This window comes from Siphateles boraxobius, unplaced genomic scaffold (genome assembly GCF_051911475.1).
Source record: "Siphateles boraxobius isolate OS27281-9 unplaced genomic scaffold, OSU_SipBor_1 33, whole genome shotgun sequence".
In the NCBI taxonomy this organism is placed as follows: Eukaryota; Metazoa; Chordata; class Actinopteri; order Cypriniformes; family Leuciscidae; genus Siphateles; species Siphateles boraxobius.
Window position 1 is genome coordinate 6,816,117 of NW_027508953.1, and position 19,288 is coordinate 6,835,404.

Consider the following 19,288-nt stretch of genomic DNA (forward strand, 5'->3'; position numbering starts at 1 on the left):
TTAACATTTTTTTAACTGTATCTTAAATAAATATAGGCTATAAAAATTACACAAAAATTATCATATATTTTAAATAAATAAAGTTATTTACTGCTGATGAAAACTTAAAAAAAAAAAAAAAAATATATATATATATATATATATATATATATATAATGTTTTAAATAATGAATTAACAAATAAACAAATACAAACATACTACATCTTAAAGGGATAGTTCACCCAAAAATGAAATTTATGTCATAGGCAACTCCCCCTCATGTCGTTCCAAACCCGTAAGACCTTTTGTTCATCTTCAGATACAAAAGAAGATATTTTTAATGAAATCCGAGCTTTCTGACCCCTCCATAGCTAAGCAAGACGACTTCCAAAGCCCAGAAATTTAGTAAAGACATCGTCTAGTCTGTGTGACTACAGTGGTTCAACCTTAATGTCATGAAGCGATGAGAATACTTTGTATGCGCAAAAACAAAAATAACGACTTTATTCAACAATTTCTTCTCTTTCATGTCAGTCAACGACGTTGTTCACTTTGTAAACACAGTGGAGCGCTTCTGGGTATGTCAGAACGCCAGGCCGGTGTGTTGAAGAGATGAGTTGCAGTAGGCTACAGTGGGATTCTTCTCTTCACCACACCGACTCCTGCATCAGCACCACACGCATGCGTCGAGATACTCACCTGAACAATGTCGGAGACTGACATAAAAGAGAAGAAATTGTTGAGTAAAGTAAAAAAAAAAGCGTGCACAAAAAGTATCCTCGTCGCTTCATAACATGAAGGTTGAACCACTGTAGTCACATGGAGAGTCAGAAAGCTCTCGGATTTCATCTAAAACGACAAGAGGGTGAGAAATAATGACAGAAATGTAATTTTTTTGGGTGAACTAACCCTTTAAATTAGTTTATCCCTTAAAAATACAGTACATTTCTGCACACAAGAATGTATTTCTAAAGTTACCATCAGCCTCAGGTTAATACATCTGTGAGCCTCCAGCGTATTCCGTGTCCTCTAGCACAGGTTGGCCCCGCCTATTTCCTCCCCGGCTGGGCCGCTGAGGAGTGACGCTCTGTCCCCTACCTGTTCACCCAGACAGCTTGTTGAACAGATAACACGCAGGTGTCAGCAGAGAGGGAGATAAAGACCGCGCCTGGTATCAAGAAGCCGATTATATACTCAAACATCTGCGGGTTTCATCCCGTTCTTTATGTAAGAAGTAACGCGTGATTTGATGACAAGACAACCCGCGCGTTCATTCTGAGGAGGTTTCGCCAGCGAGCGAGATGTTATATGTATGGAAAGTTGATACAGGGGAATAATATTGACAATAATTGCACTTATTCCCAGAAGAGCTTTCCAAGGGCGGATGCATTACGCAGTGAGGAACGTCTGGATTCCCCTTGGAAGTTTTTGGATCACGCGAGAGTCCGATTGTATACTGGTAAACTTGCAGTAAATACAGTAATGTTTGAAAGTGCTAGTTGATTATTGCTTTGTCTAAACATATATTAATTGAGAAACAACAAACACTTTTAATTAAGATGATTTTGCATTATGAGTATGAGTATTTAGAAGTGTTAAAATCACATCTAGACCTTTTCATATTGAAAACTTGTTTTGTTTTGTAAGTAAACCTTACATGCTTTGAAAGTACAAAAGGATTCTGTATTTGGGAAAGTGTGATGTCTTCATTCTGTTCTTGAGATTCTGCTCGATTTATCTGCCAAATTAGTCATCAACCTGAACCTGCATTAAGATCAGATCTGAATTATGGATGGTGAACACGGACAGCCTCCGGCTTCAAATGGTGACTCGAAGCTCCGCTCCAGAGGTGCCTTCTCCCTAACCAGCTTGCGTTCCTCTTCAAGGACTTTATTGCGAGGAGGAGAGGATGTGAGCAGAAGACTGCTGTCCATTGCGAACTACCAACAAGAACAGACAGACTCGGGGGCCAGTCCCTCCTCAAAGTCCCTTGAGGTGACTGCAGGGTTAGATGGCACGACAGCAACGACCACCGTGACCCCATCCACTCCACCTCGCTCCGACAAAGCCATGGCAGAGTCAACGGGGCCTTCGGAAGCCCCTCTTCCATCCGAATCAGAGGAAAGGGTCTTCGATGACCAATCCACATTTCTCCAGAGACAGTTCAGAGGCATACTGCAGCCAGGGGTCAACAAGTTCTCGCTGCGGATGTTTGGGAGTGCAAAGGGTGTCGCTGCCGAGCAAGAAAGGATCAAGGCGTTTGGGGTGTGGATTATACATCCATATAGTGACTTCAGGTGAGTGACGCAGGGGAAAGGGAAAATATGACTTGGCAGAACGTCAAACAAGTGGGTGTTGTTGTGACTGTGAAATGGTTCTTAGATTAAGTAAATGGCTAAGTTTTCTTGATTTTAGTAGCTTAAGTTCACTTAATATTCTCAAGACAAATCTTTTCCAATTTTTAAAAAAAGATGTTGGTTTGACTTTAAAACAAGTCATTTTTTCCCCAGTTCAAATATGCTTACTCTTAAAAATTGCCTAGTGGTTCTGACCCGTTTGTTCTCTCCCCAGCATTCACTGGGGCTTGAGTAATTTTGCTAGTTTTATTTTACAGCTGCTGTTGATTTTGCTGTTACTTTTTGTTGCTTTTTATCATGTGATGTCAGTGTAAGCTTGTTCCTGTAGTTAAAATAATCGCGTGTCAATTTTCATGTACCAACTGTTGAGGTTTGTGGCATTTAAGGTATTTCATGAGTGTTTTTTCATTCTGAGTACAGATATAGTCAGTTTTGTTCAAGTTTTGTTCAGTTTTAAAATAAAAGTGTTATTTTAGTATCATTAATATAATATTATAGTACTAATTTATATTTGGAATCATTTTTTTTTAATATACTTTCTGTTTTCATTTTGATTTAAGTCAAATTTTAATTGTATTGTGTTTTTATTTGTGCTTTATTTGTTTTTTTAAAATATTTATATTTAGGTTTTAGTAATATTTATTTTAGTTTTAGCCATTTTAGTTCAATTTAAAACAAGTGAAAAGTAGAAATGCTTTCTTGGCTACCAGCTGATATAATATATATTTTTATGGATTTTTTATTTTATTTCAGTTAACGTTAATGTTTTTTATTATATTTTGAGTTTTTGTTAATGATAACAATAATTCTCCATGTACATTTCTCATAGAAAACGAGATGAACCACATAATTGTGAATATTTTTGCACCAAGGACAATATAGGCCTATAACAATAACAATAAAGATATAGTTCTAATTTTTTTTTTAAATATTAAAGAATTGCAGAGTCCACACCACAACTATAATGATGACACAGAGAAATTATATAGTTGGAATTACTTGCAGAAGGTTTTTTCTCCAGCCGATGATGAAATAATTTACAGCCAATCAGAATCCATTCTGCGTGCTTAGAATAAACAGGGCTGCGTTTCCCAAAAGCATCGTAGGCTTAAGTAGATCGTAGAACCATTGCCACCAATGGTATCTTGAATCAACTTAATTCACAATGCTTTTGAGAAACGCAGCCTAGAACGATAGCGCCCGGTTGGGTGGAAGCTTATGTAGTATCGTTCTTGGTGTGAACAGGCCTTAAGAATAAAGAATGATTTGCACTGAATGTTTCGGAACTTAATACAGTGCATGAAATCTTTAGTTAATATAAACTGGTATAAACTAGTTATTGTTACTGGTACAGTTGAGGGTGGACTTTTTTGACTTGGTCAAAAACTCAGAACAGAGCAAGCAGACAGTGAGCTCTGGCAACCACCCTAGCACCATCTGAATAACTTTTTCAAAACCAAACACCACTCACATTTTCTTTAGATAGTGTAAAAAAAAAAATCATACAATTTATTTTCATTAGCATGGTTAATATACACTGATGAGCCAAAACATTATGACCACTTACAGGTGAAGCGGATATCCTTGATCATCTCTTAACAAGACCACATATTAAGGTCTGGGTAGATTAGATGGTAAACAAACAATCAGTTCTCATAATCAACGTGTTGGATGCAGGAGAAATGGACAAGAATAAAGATCTGAGTGACTTTAGCAAGGGCAAGATTGTTATGGCAAGGCGACTGGGTCAGAGTTCCTCTGAAATGGCAAGGCTTGTGGGTCGCTTCTGGACAACAGTGGTGTGAATTTACCAACGAGGAGGGACAAACCACAATCCGGTGAAAGGGTGTTGGGCGCCCAAGCCTAATTGACCCTTCGCAGGGAGCTTGATTGACAGGTGATCTGACCAATCATACTTCGCCATCCGACATTTTGTCCGACAAAGCAGTCAGGAGAGTTAGTAGATTAACATGGGAGGATTTGAACTTGAAAAACTGAATATACTGACGCCTTTACGCGGTTAAACAACATTCCTTCTTATGTTCATTCATGTTTATTTGATGCTATAAATAACTAGAAGGAAGAGATGATCGGTTCACGAGCAGCTTTAACTGAGGCTCTACAGCGATCTGTCACGTCACATTAAAGAGCCACAAAACCGTATTTATTGTTTAAACTTCTTTTTAAAAATGACCAAATTTGAAAGGTAAGACTTTGTTTAATATGTTTAATATCAAAAGTAACCGAAAAGTAACCTGGTCTGTCCTGTCTGTCAGCGTATTGTCAGTCTCCTCTCTGATCCGCGATGTATTTTTCACTGCGTGAGAACATGGTGTGTGCGTGAGAGCGACGTAGCTTGTCGGACATAGCGACAGTAACTAAGGGGGGCGGGTCTTTGCGAAGGGTCAATTGATGCAGGAGGGCAACGAAGTCTATGCCGTCTGGTCTGAGCCAACAGATGGTCTACGGTGGCACAAGTCACGCAGAAATTTTAATGATTGTTATGGGAGAAATGTGCCACAACACCGTGCATATGATGACCCCTGTCCACCAACAGGGCACTGTTGGACCTGGAACTTGGAGCAGTGGAAGAAGGTTGCCTGGTCCATAATATGGAAAGCCGTGTACGTGTGCAATGTTTACCTGGGGAAGTGATAGCACAAGGATGCACTGCGGGAAGACGACAAGGCGGTGGAGGGAGTGTGATGCTCTCGGCAATGAATTGCTGGGAAACCCTGGGTCCGGCCATACATGTGCACGTCAATTTGACACGTGCCACCTACCTAAACATTGTTGCAGACCAGGTACATGCCTTCATGACAATGGTGTTCCCTCGTAGAACACCCTGCTCTTTTAGCGTGATAAAGCACTCTGCCACACATTGTTCAGGACAGGTTTGAGGAACAGAATGAAGAGTTCATGGTGTTGTACTGGCCTCCAAAATCCCCAGATCTCAATCAAACTGAGCAGCACGTGGGATGTGCTGGGCCAATAATTTCACTCCACCTCGCAGGACTTAAAGGATCTGCTGCTAATGTCTTGGGACTAGAAACCACAGGACTCCTTCATGGCTGTTGTAGAGTCCATGCCTCAACGGGTGGACGATTGTTTGGCAGCACGAGGTGGACCAACAGTACATTAGGCAGGTGGTCTTTTTTTTTTTTTTGGCTCATTGGTCTATAACTATAGTGAATGGCTGTGATGTGAGAAAACACCTAACAACTCAACTTAACTTTCATTGCTATCAATAATCATACAATGTTAACAAGCACTTATGCCACAAATCAGGTCCTAAAAGCACATACATTTCAATCACCACAGTAAAGCACAATGCTACACAGGTCAGATACAGTGCTTTCTCTTATAGAGTTACCATTAGCCAGAAATGCTATCATCGTTTAAGGATGGCCTGGAAGGTCCCACTCGGTTACAGTGTCAGGTTAATGTTCTTTGTCTGAAACACGTACGCAGAGAAAGCAGCAAGATGTCAAAGGATAAACGGATTGTGTTTTCAAAAAGCAAGACATGATCGGTAATAGGAACTCAATCTCCACTCCTGTTTCATACACAGTCCAAAGCGGAAATTTTGGGTGCGCAAGTAGGAGATCAAAACCAACATTTTGAATCATTAATACAATTTAATGATACACTAGAATCACCAGTTACATTACTGTTTTTTTTTACTTTAATTTGTTTAATGTGCCAAGATATTCCTTTTAGCTACAGTAAAACAAACCCTTGAATTACTCCTGTTTTATCAACATAGATCAAATGCATTTTTAATGCATTCTGGCCCAGTTACTGTTAACATTGTTGTTAATTACTTCAACTCCATACTTACTGATAACATTCAACATTCATTTTTTAAACTGGGACACTTAAACATGGTAAAAATTTTAAAAAATGTTAAAGGTTAAAAGGTCATAAGTATCACAACTTGAATCACCTACAAAACTACAAGACTTTTTGTTTTGGGTTTTTCAGGTTGAGGCAGTATTGATATTTATATATATATATAGTATAATAGAATTTAATAGTAAATTGGATGACTAAAATTATACTCATTCAATTAATTTTTTTGTTTAGCAGATTTGTCATGTTTTATTTCCCCTTCCTCATTTTACACAAGACATATTCGTAACACTTTGCAATAAGGTTTCATAACATTATGTAACTACTTTAGTTAAACTTAATTAAGAATGAACAATAATTCTACAGCATTTATTAATCTAAATGAATGTTAATTTCAACATGTACTAATACATTATTAAAATCAAAAGTTGTATTTGTTAACATTAGTTAATGCACTTTGAACTAACTTGAACAAACAACGAACAGCTGTATTTTTTAAACTAACATTAACAAAAAATAATAAATAGTAATACTGTAACAAATGTTTTGTTCATTGTTAGCTCATGTTAGTTAATACATTAACTCATGTTAACTAATGAAATCTTATTGTAAAGTGTTACCGAAATGTCATATACTGGATGCCTTTTGATCAAATCTGCTGTTCCTTTTAGTGCTATGTTTTTAGTGCAAACCCATAGCTCATGTCAATAGTTTTCATCATCAGAGTTGTCTGATCCTGATAAAAAAACCAAAATGACAGTTGACAACCATAAGATATAAAAATATATTTAACTTTTAAAAACAGTTTTCAAGTACCCGCTCATTCCAGGTGACTGACGGTGCTTTGGAAAATATGACCACATGTGGAAACTTCAAACCACTGAGCATATGTACGGTAGTGCGCAAAAGACTGCATATCCAGTTTAAACAGTCACTGTACAGTATGTTCACAACTCTCCTTTACCTCTTTAGTAATTAACATGGAGAGGAACTTCACTCTTAGAAGTAAAGGTTCTATATAGAACCTAGAAGGGCTCTGTTAGGCATGTATAGAACTATTTAGGGGTTCCCTTCAATTCAAATCAAATCAATTTAGTTTCAATTCATTTTTAATTTTTATGACATTTAATGAGTTAAACAGCTCGTATACATACTTTATCCCTAGAATAATTGAAATAACCTGTTAAAACTGAAAGTATTATGCAATCATTTAAGACATTTCTCCGTATATAGAATCTTTTTGGCATTAATCATTCTTTAAAACTGAGTCAAGAACCCCAGGGTTCTAGGTAAAACCCCACTGAACATTTTATCTAAGTGTGTAGATACTTATTCGAATGAATGGGTTATTTTGTACTTGTCATTTTATTTTATTTTATTTTTATTTCTTTTTTTATTAAGCAAACAATGCAATACAGATAAGTACATAAAGAAAACAACAGCAAAAAACAAATATAGACACATATAGATATTGAAAAAGCATGTATCAGACAAATAAGCTTGTTGACGACAAACAAGAAAAGAATGCATAATACGAGAGGAAACTTATGAGCAAATATATAAATTAACATATAAACAACATAAAACAGAAAGCAATATGGATGAACATACATATCTCTACACACACACACACACACACACACACACACAAGCACACACACACGCACGCACGCACACGCACACACACACACCTATATATACATACATACATATACATTGTATATCTCCCCATCCACAATGTGTAGTACTGTAAAGTAGCAAATTGCTATCATTTATTATCTATTGTAAAAAATAATAATAATAAAAGTAAATAAAAAAATAAAAGACATATACAGAGGAGAAGAGATATAGATGGGGATAGAAAGAAGAGAAAGGTAGAAAAGAAAAGATGGAAATGAAAGTGATAGGGAGTTACATTGGTACATGACCCGGTTGCGTCTCTTCCTGCGCTTGGATATAAAACTTTTAAAAGTACTTGTAATTTTAAACTTTTTGTCCATAATAGATTACCAGGTGTGCTTTACAGAGTCACATATTTGTTTCTTAGAAAATAATCTTTTATTTATCTGCAAATGTCTGGGGCTGGTTGAATTTTTTTCCACGAAACATGGGACGTCGCTATAGGACGGCGTCTTATTATTAAGTTACAGAGACAGTCACCGTATAGCACCCTGAAGGACCGCTCTAGTAACCTTCAGGTTTCCAGCCTAGACCTCTAAACCACAGGGATATACTGCTCTGAATTTGTCTCCACTTTATTTTTTGATATAATTTTAGAAACCCAGATTTGTTCAGTTTAGAGGCAAAATTAGCTGCTAAAAGGCTTCAAAGTTCTTACAAAAAAAGCACAATTATTAGCGTTTAGATTAGGAATGTATGATATATTACTCATAAATATATATATTAATTAATTAATAATTAAATATTTAATATCAGTCAGACTATATATATATATATATATAGTCTGACAGTGACTGATATTAAATATTTAGTTATTATGGTAAAATGATATTCATAATGATAAAAGATACTTAATTGTTTGCTCTTTTCCCCTATTTTTACATTTAGATTACCATTACTGTCATCTAATGCTCATTTAAGTCAATCTCTAAAAGCACTAATCATTTAGTAACACTCATTTTAGTTTTTAGTGTTTCATTTTTCAATTTATTTAGATAAAATATTGCAGACTTTTAATATTGGCTGTGTATGAGTTTTTACAAAAAATTGTCAGCTTATCAATTGTTGTTTTATTAGTGCATCCTTTAATTTGAATCACATTTGGTCGTAGTTATGCATTTTAATATACATACTCCAGGCAGAATCCATCCTTTGTTCCTTACATCATGCATCTTCACACACAGGTTCTATTGGGACTTGGTTATGCTTTGCCTGATGATGGGCAACCTCATCATTCTTCCATGGGGTATCACCTTCTTTGAGGATCAGAACACGCTACCGTGGATCACCTTCAACGTGGCCTCTGACACCCTCTTCCTGGCTGACCTCATCTTCAACTTTCGTACCGGCATTATGGAAGAAGAAAACTCCCAAATCATCCTGGACCCGCAAGTGATCAGTCGCCGTTACCTGCGAGGCTGGTTTACGATAGACTTCATCTCCTCTATTCCGGTGGACTACATCTTCCTGATCGTGGATATAGAGTCCCGGCTTGAGTCAGCAGAGGTGTACCGCACCGCCAGGGCACTGCGTATCGTCCGCTTCACCAAGATCCTCAGCCTGCTCAGATTGTTGCGCTTGTCCAGATTAATACGTTACATTCATCAGTGGGAAGAGGTGAGTGAAGGAGCAGGAAGAGAAACAGATAGAGGAAATCAAGACAAGGATGGAAAAGAAAGAAATAGTTTTGGTCAGATGATCATCTTTTATGTAATAACTTGCTCCATTTCAGAAATGGCTTTTCATTTTGGTTGAAATCAACAAGGCGGACTACGTAATGTATGCTTAAAACCTGCGTTTTCATACAGAAGTCACGAAAAACCGAATACAGAAAAAATCAAATGCTTCCAGTGGCATTAGAAACAAATAATTGAAGTCTGTTTTTTAAGTATACAGTATATATATATATATATATATATATAGAGAGAAAAGTTTATAAAATGTATACAAATTAAATAAATTGACATGGCAAAAAGGTAGGTAATGTAGCCTTTCTGAATTCTTGCCAATAGTTTAATAACACTTTTGTTTAATAATTTAATAACTGCTAAATGTATTATCTCAAGATTAATACCCGTTTTTTAACTGTATATCATAATGTTGTAATGATAAAAATTCCGCTTAAGTTTCCGGCGTGTTTCTACTTGATTTTTGTCTTTAGTGCTTTATTATTTATATTAAAACCTGCCATTTATCAGCCATAGCATGGAAATAATTAGGAGTAAAGGTCTGTAGTCAAGCGATGTATGAAGCACAGATCACACAAAAGTCACTTTTTTAAACCAAGCAGCTTTTTGGGCAAATTTGTGTGACCAACTTGAACTCACTTGTACTATCTCTCACCCTTTGTTTTTGTTTTTTTAATACAGATCTTCCATATGACCTATGACCTTGCAAGCGCAGTGGTTCGCATAGTGAATCTGATTGGAATGATGCTGCTGCTGTGTCACTGGGACGGCTGCATGCAGTTCATGGTGCCCATGTTGCAAGACTTCCCTGCAAACTGCTGGGTCTCCAAAAACAACATGGTGGTATGAGGTTGTTTTAGGTTTTAGGTTTAGGTATGTTTGAGGTTGTTGGAGAATTGTGCTAGTTTGTTAGGAAATTCAGAAAATGCACATCCACTCCCTAAAGTCCTAAAGAGTTAAGGGTGTTTTCACACTTGTAGTTCAGTTCTTTCGGTCCGAACCAAAAAGGAAAATGATGCATTTAGTTCTGGTTCGCTAAGCATTCATACTGTCATTTTTAAGATGGAACCTAAAGATACAAAATAAAACAGCTTTAATGCCACGTATATTTTGCGATGGAATTACTGAAGATCCAAAACAAAATGGCTAAATGAACTCTCTGTATGTGCGTATATACAGTAGTGGCCAAAAGTGATGTCCGGCATAGGAAAATTGACATCACTCTTTATTCAAATATACATTTTTTTTCTTCCAAATATTATAAAAAATTTGTGATTTTGTAACCATATTACATAGTTGTTCTAGGAATCAGTATTTTTTTGTGTGTGATAACTCAATGACACATGCCATATTGTACCAACATAATTTTTGGCCAAGCTGTCAAACAAAGAAATTATGAACACAAGCAAAAACAAGAGAGAATCAATGAAATATTAATACTTGATTATGTTGAAGTTAATGCATGCTTTTCCCTGTGAGCTTTTTTTATTTTTTATAGTAAAATAAAACCTGTAACTGTAGTTTGCCTTTTTTTCCAAATAATTTTGTCAGATTTTTTGCATGGAAGCTTGTTTCCACCACTGAATAAAAAATAAAGGTAATTGCTAGTTTATATCACACAATTCTGACTTTATAACTCGCAATCACAACTCTGAATTGTAAGATGTAAACATGCAATGGCAAGAAAAAAAGTCAGAATTGTGAGTCAAAAAGTCACAATTACTTTTTTAAATTTTGTTTCCATAGTTTTGTTCTTCCCCAATATTTAAAATATTTTAAAAATATAAAATATTTTCCTCATATTTTGATGGTGTAATTCAACATGTAGGGTCATTAAAAACAAAGATCCCATACCTGGACATCACTTTTGGCCACTACTGTATGCTGGTATTTTTACCAAATCACAAATAAAGTGTACAAAATAGTGCCAACAATTCCATTGTTTACCCACAAATGAAGATCTGCTCCAAGTACCGAACTGTAAAAGGCAACGTAGCTCCTATGACAAGATGTCTTTGGTCCGTGATGCGTTTACATTTCAGTCAAAAGAATTCGGAGTTCATTTGGAAGCTATCGAGACCCACTGAAAAGGTGTCCATCCGCTTGTTTGGTGCAACCAGCGTTCACACACTTCGTTCATTTTAATCGAACCACAACTGTGTGAACAGAAAATTTTGCTTCAAATTTACGTACTATGAATATATCTTTCTCTGTCAGAATTCCACTTGGGACGTCCAATACTCTTATGCCCTTTTTATGTCCATGAGCCACATGCTGTGTATTGGGTATGGTGCTCAGGCTCCTGATGGACCAACTGACGTCTGGCTCACGATGATCAGCATGATTATTGGCGCCACCTGCTACGCCATGTTCTTGGGCAATGCCACCAACCTGGTCCAGTCCTTAGATGCTTCCCATCGTCAGTATCAAGAGAAGGTAGTAGTTGCTCAGTAATTATTTAAAAACATTTTTGAGACAAACTTTTTTTTTTTACAATTTGGTTGTCTGGTTTGCTACAGTATAAGCAGGTGGAACAGTACATGTCCTTCCACAAGCTCCCAGCTGACATGAGGCAGAGGATCCATGATTATTATGAGCACCGCTTCCAGGGCAAGATGTTTGATGAGGAAAATATCCTCGGAGAACTCAGTGACCCGCTAAAAGAGGTTTTTCTTATGCTTTTTCTTTTTTCCTTTTTGGTTGACATCTCCAAGGCTGTGTGGGCTATTGTTTACTAATAGCCAATGTAACTATTTAGACATTGTGTCTCATTCATTAACGGTGTTTACGTGCTTATGTTTTTCATACGCATATTTTCATATGCAAATGATGATTTATCACTGAGATTAGTTCTAAATTTATGTTAAAATTTAGAACCAACTGCAACTAGACATACAGAAAAACTACATACAGTGGCCTTAGAAAAATATAATTTAAGTCAGTTTTAAAAAAAATATATATATATAAAAAAAATATATATATATATATATATACACTGTATATATATATTGGGTAGCCTTTCTAAAATCTTACCAAAATTATAATAGAAAAAATCATGTTGCTTAATGTAATAATGGTTGCGAGCTGAATGTCCTGTTTCACTTTGAAATGTCACATTATCTCCCATTATTGTCTATTTTGTTTCTCAAACATAATCCCTTTTATCATCTCCTAGCATGTGTCAATTAAATAGGACAAATCCATGTACTGCTTATGTGCTGATATGTGTTAATTGGGATGGATTATATGCCTAATCCATCTTGTATTGTGTGTTCTACCTGCAGGAGATAGTGAACTTTAACTGCCGTGGGCTGGTAGCTAACATGCCACTGTTCGCAAATGCAGATCCTCACTTTGTCACAGTGCTCCTCACTAAGTTACGCTTCGAGGTCTTTCAGCCGGGCGATATGGTCATCCGTGAAGGGACGCTCGGTCGGAAAATGTACTTCATCCAGCATGGCTGTGTCAGTGTAATCACTCATGACAATAAAGAGAAGAAACTGAATGATGGCTGCTACTTTGGTGGTGAGTTTGATTTTTCCTTAGATGCTTTTAAGTCAAGTAAAATGTATTTGTTTAGCGTACATTATTTGTTTCACAATACACATTGTTTCAAAGCAATGCTTTACAGAGAATCATGATGTTAATGTTTACAATATCTCAATATCTTCATGCCTTATAATCACATTAAACACATTAAACAGATAGCAGTTTTCTGCTATGGAAAAATTAATAAATAAGGTAATTGCGAGTTTACAATATATCTCGCAATTCGACTTAATTACTTACAATTCTGATTTTATAACTCACAATTTTGACTTCCATAGATTAGATGGCCTATAATATAGTTTACGCTTTGTGAAAATGTAAGAATTCAAGAAGTTGAGATTTGATATATACTATATGTATGCAGATAAAGCTGGACATGCTTATATATTCAACTTTATATATGGAGCTGTACGACAATATAGTTACATTTTGAGACAAAATAAAAAAAAATCAGGCAGTTCAGATTTGCTATATAGTATATATTAGTATGTATTGTATTGTAAAAAAAATATATATATACATATATATATATATATACAGTATATGGATATGTAAGGGATAATCCACGGCAAGCTGTGCATTAAACGATTGCCTCCACGAAGTGCATTCAAATCATTTAATGCACTGCTAGCCGTGGATTATCCCGCTTATACCATGGTCATTTGCCAGCATTGACAACTTAAAGCTGTTATTGATGTTTGCAGTGCAATATTTTACCAGAAGCCGCGGGTAAAACTGATGGTTATTTTCGTCAGTTACGGTTCATTAGATCTATCACTCTGCCGGCTTTGAATCTGACACAGAGATAAAGTAGTGCGTAAGATTACATTTATTTGAATGAATGAATTATAGCATTTATTTGAATTAAAGCGGCACTATGCAGGATTTCCGCTTTTGTCAAACAGTGACCGCTAGAGTCGCTGTAGAGTACTTGTATTTAACTTTACTGTCGTAAATACCACTCACGCAGAGCGTATCTGCACTCACGACCTCTGCACTTTATAATAATAAAGTAGCCTACCGCGTTAGGCTTACCTGAGCCTAAATGCCAGATTACATTATTAATAAAGTTACATGTACATTGCATTATTTCATAACAATGTCCGTTATGATGTTGTTAGACATGATTATTGCAATTTATCATTATAGTTTTCAAATTGCGCTCATTTACACTATTTACAACGTGTAGGCTTATTTATGTCCTGATGATTATGTGAGATATTGACAACTGTTCTCATGATAATCACAGGAATCAACTTTAACAGTGAAAGCCTGAGCGAGTTGGACTCTTGTTCAGTTCCTCGCGCTGTCCGATTCTCGTTTCCTTTTTCTAGACTCTTCCGACCGCGCTTTCTTCGGTTTTTTTTGCCATTCTGGAAACGCAGGTCCGATGTTTACTCGTGTCTGACTCCTTGCATCGGTCAGTCTGCCGTTTCCTCTTTCTCTGTTCCTCCGACAATGCTTCCCTAGCTCTCTGCTTCTTATATGCCGGCTTATGAGACGTTCATGGAGACGGCCACCAATCAGCCCGAAAAGAGTCATATAACCATTCCCATAACTCCGAAGCTGTCCAGTTAAGCTAAAAAAACTGCATAGTGCCGCTTTAATAATTGAGAAAGAGAGTGAGATAGATGCATGCCTGCGTCTGTTCACCACCTCTCTCTCCATTAACAACAAAACTATGACCTGAATTATGACAAAAAATGCAATGTATGCCCCCCCTTGCTGAGAAATATAATGTAGCGATTCAGTAGCGAAGCTATTTTGTATCAAAGCTATTTGTGCTCCTGAATGCTTCTCTGTGTGTGCAGTGCGATCTGCTCTCTGTGTGTGAGTGACATATGTGTGTGTGCACTTCAATGAAAACAGCACATTAATACGGTGATTCAACTAACTTGGAACTGAGTTTGGTTTTATTGCACACCTTCCAGCAAATCAGAATCGAGTATTCAGACAGACCATGCTATATACACTGAACAAAATTATAAACGCAACACTTTTGTTTTTGCCTCCATTTTTCATGAGCTGAACTCAAAGAGCTAGGACTTTCTATGGACACAAAAGGGCTTTTTCTCTCAAATACTGTTCACCGCTCATCCACACGACGCCATACACGCTTTCTGCCATCTGCCCTGTATAGCGAAAACCGGGATTCATCCGTGAAGAGAACACCTCTCCAAAGTACCAGACCCCATTGAATGTGAGCATTTGCCCACTCAAGACGGTTACGACTACGAACTGCAGTCAGGTCGAGACCCCGATGAGGACGACAAGCATGCAGATGAGCTTCCCTGAGACGGTTTCTGACAGTTTGTGCAGAAATTCTTTGGTTATGCAAACCGATTGTTGCAGCAGCTGTCCGGGTGGCTGGTCTCAGACGATCTTGGAGGTGAAGATGCTGGATGTGGAGGTCCTGGGCTGGTGTGGTTACATGTGGTCTGCGGTTATGAGGCAGATTCACAGGCAACAGCTCTGGTGGACATTCCTTTAGTCAGCATGCCAGTTGCAGGCTCCCTCAAAACTTGCGACATCTGTGGCACTGTGCTGTGTGATAAAACTGCACATTTTAGAGTGGCCTTTTATTGTGGCCAGCCTAAGGCACACCTGTGCAATAATCATGCTGTCTAATCAGCATCTTGATATGCCACACATGTGAGGTGGATGGATTATCTCGGCAAAGGAGAAGTGCTCACTAACACAGATTTGTGAACAATATAGAGAAATAGGCCTTTTGTGTACGTAGAAAAAATCTTTGAGTTTAGCTTGTGAAAAATGGGGGCAAAAACAAAAGTGTTTATAATTTTGTTCAGTTCCTTAGTCAGATAATAGCGCAATATGCTATTATAAAGCTAAATCTAAATTTGTTCTGTTCCTCTTCTTTTTTAGAGATATGTCTACTGACCCGTGGCCGTCGTACAGCCAGTGTCAGAGCCGAAACATACTGCAGACTTTACTCGCTCAGTGTGGACAGCTTTAATGAGGTTTTAGAGGAGAACCCATTAATGAGGAGGGCGTTTGAGAGCGTGGCAGTGGACCGACTGGACCGTGAGGGAAACCGCATTTTGTGTTCACAAAAGAGCATGGAGAATGTTGGGGACTGACGGATTCTTTGCGTGAACTCTCTCTTGATGAATTTTGACTGACCGAAGACTCACTGAAGATGGATGAATGTAGAAAAAAACATGGAGGAAAGTGTTACAGTGTCCACATGATTGACATTAATGACAATGCACAGTTGCAGAGACGTGTGATTTATTCCTTAAAATAGTTATTTCCTATTCCTACTTTGACAATGCAATGTATAGCAATGTAAAAATGAGCAATATCAGTCCTGTAATTCTGATAATGTTTAGCTGACTATTGATATACTGGATCTATGTAATTAATTTCAGTCAGAAACGATTAGTTTAGCAGGGACCTTGATCAATGTGATAACAAATCAATATGCAACAATATATTATACTACGATTGAATTAACAATACAATGAAATGAGCATAGCATAAAACATAATCTAACATTACAACAGTTTATTTATTTTTTACACTCTTAGAAAAAAGTGTCCTTATATAAAACCCTAGGGATCCTGACTCAATTTTAAAGAGCACTTTATACCAAAAATGTTCAGTATAAGGAGAAAAGTCTTAAATGATTGCATAATACTTTCATATTTAATGGGTTATTTCACATTTTCTTGTAATGAAGTATGTTTACAAGCTGTTTAATTCATCAAATTTTATCAAAATAAAAATGTAATGTAAAAATGAATGAACTAAAACAAAATCCATAAAATAATGGGAACCCCAAAAAGGTTCTATTTATGAAGTGCCCGACATAACCCTTGTTAGGTTCTGTAGAGAACCTTTTCTTCTGAGAGTGTAGTTTCAAGTAATAGTAGCCTTTAGTCAGGGAATTGCTCCATGTAAAATTTGTATTTTGCAAAACATCTCCAAGGTGGTTTTGCATATGTTTACTCAGTATATGTTTTACTCCTTAATCTTGTTGTCTTTGACATTGGTTTCAGTGAGCGTGATTTCACCAAATACAACATGTTCCTGGATCAACATTCCAAATATCAGGGTTTTTGCTTCTACATCAGTGTTAATCACCTATAATTTCTCTATGATTTTAGGGATAAGTTATAGAAAGAGTTAACGTTTAGGTTAGGGATAGGGTTAGGATTACATTTTCAGACAGGAATGTTGTTCCAGGATCAACAAATGGTGTTGATCCAGGAACATGTCTATCTTGGCAAAATCACAGTGACCCCATGTATCAAGTTAAACTAATCAAAACAAAGTTGAAAATATTTTTTTTTCGATTAGATGTTCAACAATACAATATTAACTCAGATTAAAATGAATTCTATCTGCATTCCGGATCAACATTGAGCACTTAAGAATCATGGACTGTAACAAAAGATGTCATCTGAAAGACTTGGCTATAAGCTGGGACATCCTGTCCACTGTCTTCTTAGCGTCATATTAAAGTATTAAACAATATTAGTCACATAATCGCTGATTAAACTCATTTCCGTTTGGCCTGATGAGTCCTTGAGATGTGCTTTTGAGGAAATTTTTTACCCAGGAGCAAATATTAATTTTAAATTAAATATTATGTTTGTAACATTTCTACTCTTCTCTGTGGTTGTAAATAAAAATATATATTTTGTCCCACGTAATGTTTGATATTATAGAGATGAATGATGAGTATTATGGAAAAACAATTGTGATTTTGAGTATACAAGTTAATTTGATGTTTCCATGTCGCTATAGAGATTGTTTTTGGGAACAATTGTGGGAATTTATTTTGATTGCAACAATACACTAATAGTGAGATGCAGTGAAGATTGTTACAATAAAGATTTTTACATCACTTTTTACTAAAATTCACATTAAAGGACATCATAATATGAGCTGTAAACGACAGTTACTCTGTATATGAGTCTGCATACAGTTTGGTAGAATATATGTGTCATGTCATCTGCCTGGTTTAATATTTTCAAGGTATTAGTTTCCTTCATTTAATTGCTTTCAAACTAAATAAAACTACACTTAATGTTTGTGCAATTAATACTCGGGGTGAAATGATACAACAAAGGTTGTCTACTAAAGTGATTTGGACAAATAAGCCACAGTTAAAATTGTTTTGATTTTTAAATTGTAAAAATGATTTCATTGCATAGATAATACAATATCAAACCAAGTGTCATCAGTTTCCCTCAAGTTTACACAAATGCAACAAAATGTGTAGATCATTACTTTTAAAATATATGACACTTGGTTTGATATTTTGTCATCTATTTTTTGTTAGTAGGCTATCTGATTTTTTTTAATGCAAAAAACTTTCATACACTACCGTTCAAAAGTTTGGAGTCAGTAAGATTTTTTTAATGTTAAAAGGCAGCTTTTAAAGTTCAGTTAAAAATGAAAATTCTGTCATCGTTTACTCATGCACCCTCAAGTTGTTTCAAACCTGTATTAATTTCTTTTTTCTGCTGAACACAAAAGAAGATATTTTGAACATTGACTTTCGACATTACGACATTCTTCAAAATATCTTCCCTTGAGTTCAGGAGAAGAAAGAAATTCATACAGGTTTGGAACAACTTGAGGGTGAGTAAATGACATAATTTTCAGTTTTAGGTGAACTATGCCTTTAAGTGTCACTTGTCTATAGACACGCCCCTTCCAACTTTACACCTCATCTGAATTCCGAGTTTCCAATTTGTAAGTACGACTTCTCTTTGTTATTATATTGTTGTCTTAAAGCTGTCATATTTTATTGTAACAAATATGTCATCCATTTATACAGTATTTATTTGTGTGTGTGTGTGTGTAGGCAAACATGTACAGCACAAATGTGTGGTATCTACCAGGAGATGGAGAGTAGGCATTCTTTTGTGGCTGTTCGAACACATTAGACCACGAGTGTTTACATTACGAAAGCAAGCTGGGGCCTATACCATGAAGCCGGTTTAGGTGGCTAGCCAGCTATGTTTCAGTTTAGTTTGCGTCAACCCTGGGTTTTAGGGACCATGAAAGTGGTTTGGCTTTTAGCAGTGTTCATCGCCATAGTAACTTACGCTCCACGGCTAACCTGGTCCGGGGCAGGTTATGTTCCAGGTAAGAGGTTGCAAACCGAACTTGGACCAATCAGCTGTGAGCAAAGTGTCACATGACTG

General features: G+C 36.5%; 1 protein-coding gene across 2 annotated transcripts; it reads left to right on the forward strand.

Moving 5' to 3' along the window:
* The first annotated feature begins 1,042 nt into the window (after positions 1-1,042).
* hcn3 (hyperpolarization activated cyclic nucleotide-gated potassium channel 3) lies at positions 1,043-17,780 on the forward strand. Of its 2 annotated transcripts, XM_077195258.1 has the most exons (8): positions 1,043-1,439; positions 1,731-2,277; positions 9,054-9,486; positions 10,239-10,400; positions 11,775-11,993; positions 12,077-12,223; positions 12,842-13,082; positions 15,993-17,780. In XM_077195258.1, exons 2-8 carry the CDS (start codon positions 1,769-1,771, stop codon positions 16,205-16,207), a joined length of 1,926 nt encoding a protein of 641 aa, XP_077051373.1. In that variant the 5' UTR covers positions 1,043-1,439; positions 1,731-1,768; the 3' UTR covers positions 16,208-17,780. The 2 variants fall into 2 exon arrangements, with proteins under 2 accessions (XP_077051373.1, XP_077051374.1); XM_077195259.1 differs by lacking the exon at positions 1,043-1,439 and having other exon boundaries at positions 1,634-2,277.
* The last annotated feature ends 1,508 nt before the right edge of the window (positions 17,781-19,288 follow it).

Bases quoted from the DNA above. Each gene is read 5' to 3' on its own strand.
- hcn3 (XM_077195258.1), top strand. From the start codon at position 1,769: ATGGATGGTGAACACGGACAGCCTCCGGCTTCAAATGGTGACTCGAAG. The intron at 2,278-9,053 runs GTGAGTGACGCA...CTTCACACACAG, and splicing joins CATCCATATAGTGACTTCAG to GTTCTATTGGGACTTGGTTA. The intron at 10,401-11,774 runs GTATGAGGTTGT...TTTCTCTGTCAG, and splicing joins TCTCCAAAAACAACATGGTG to AATTCCACTTGGGACGTCCA.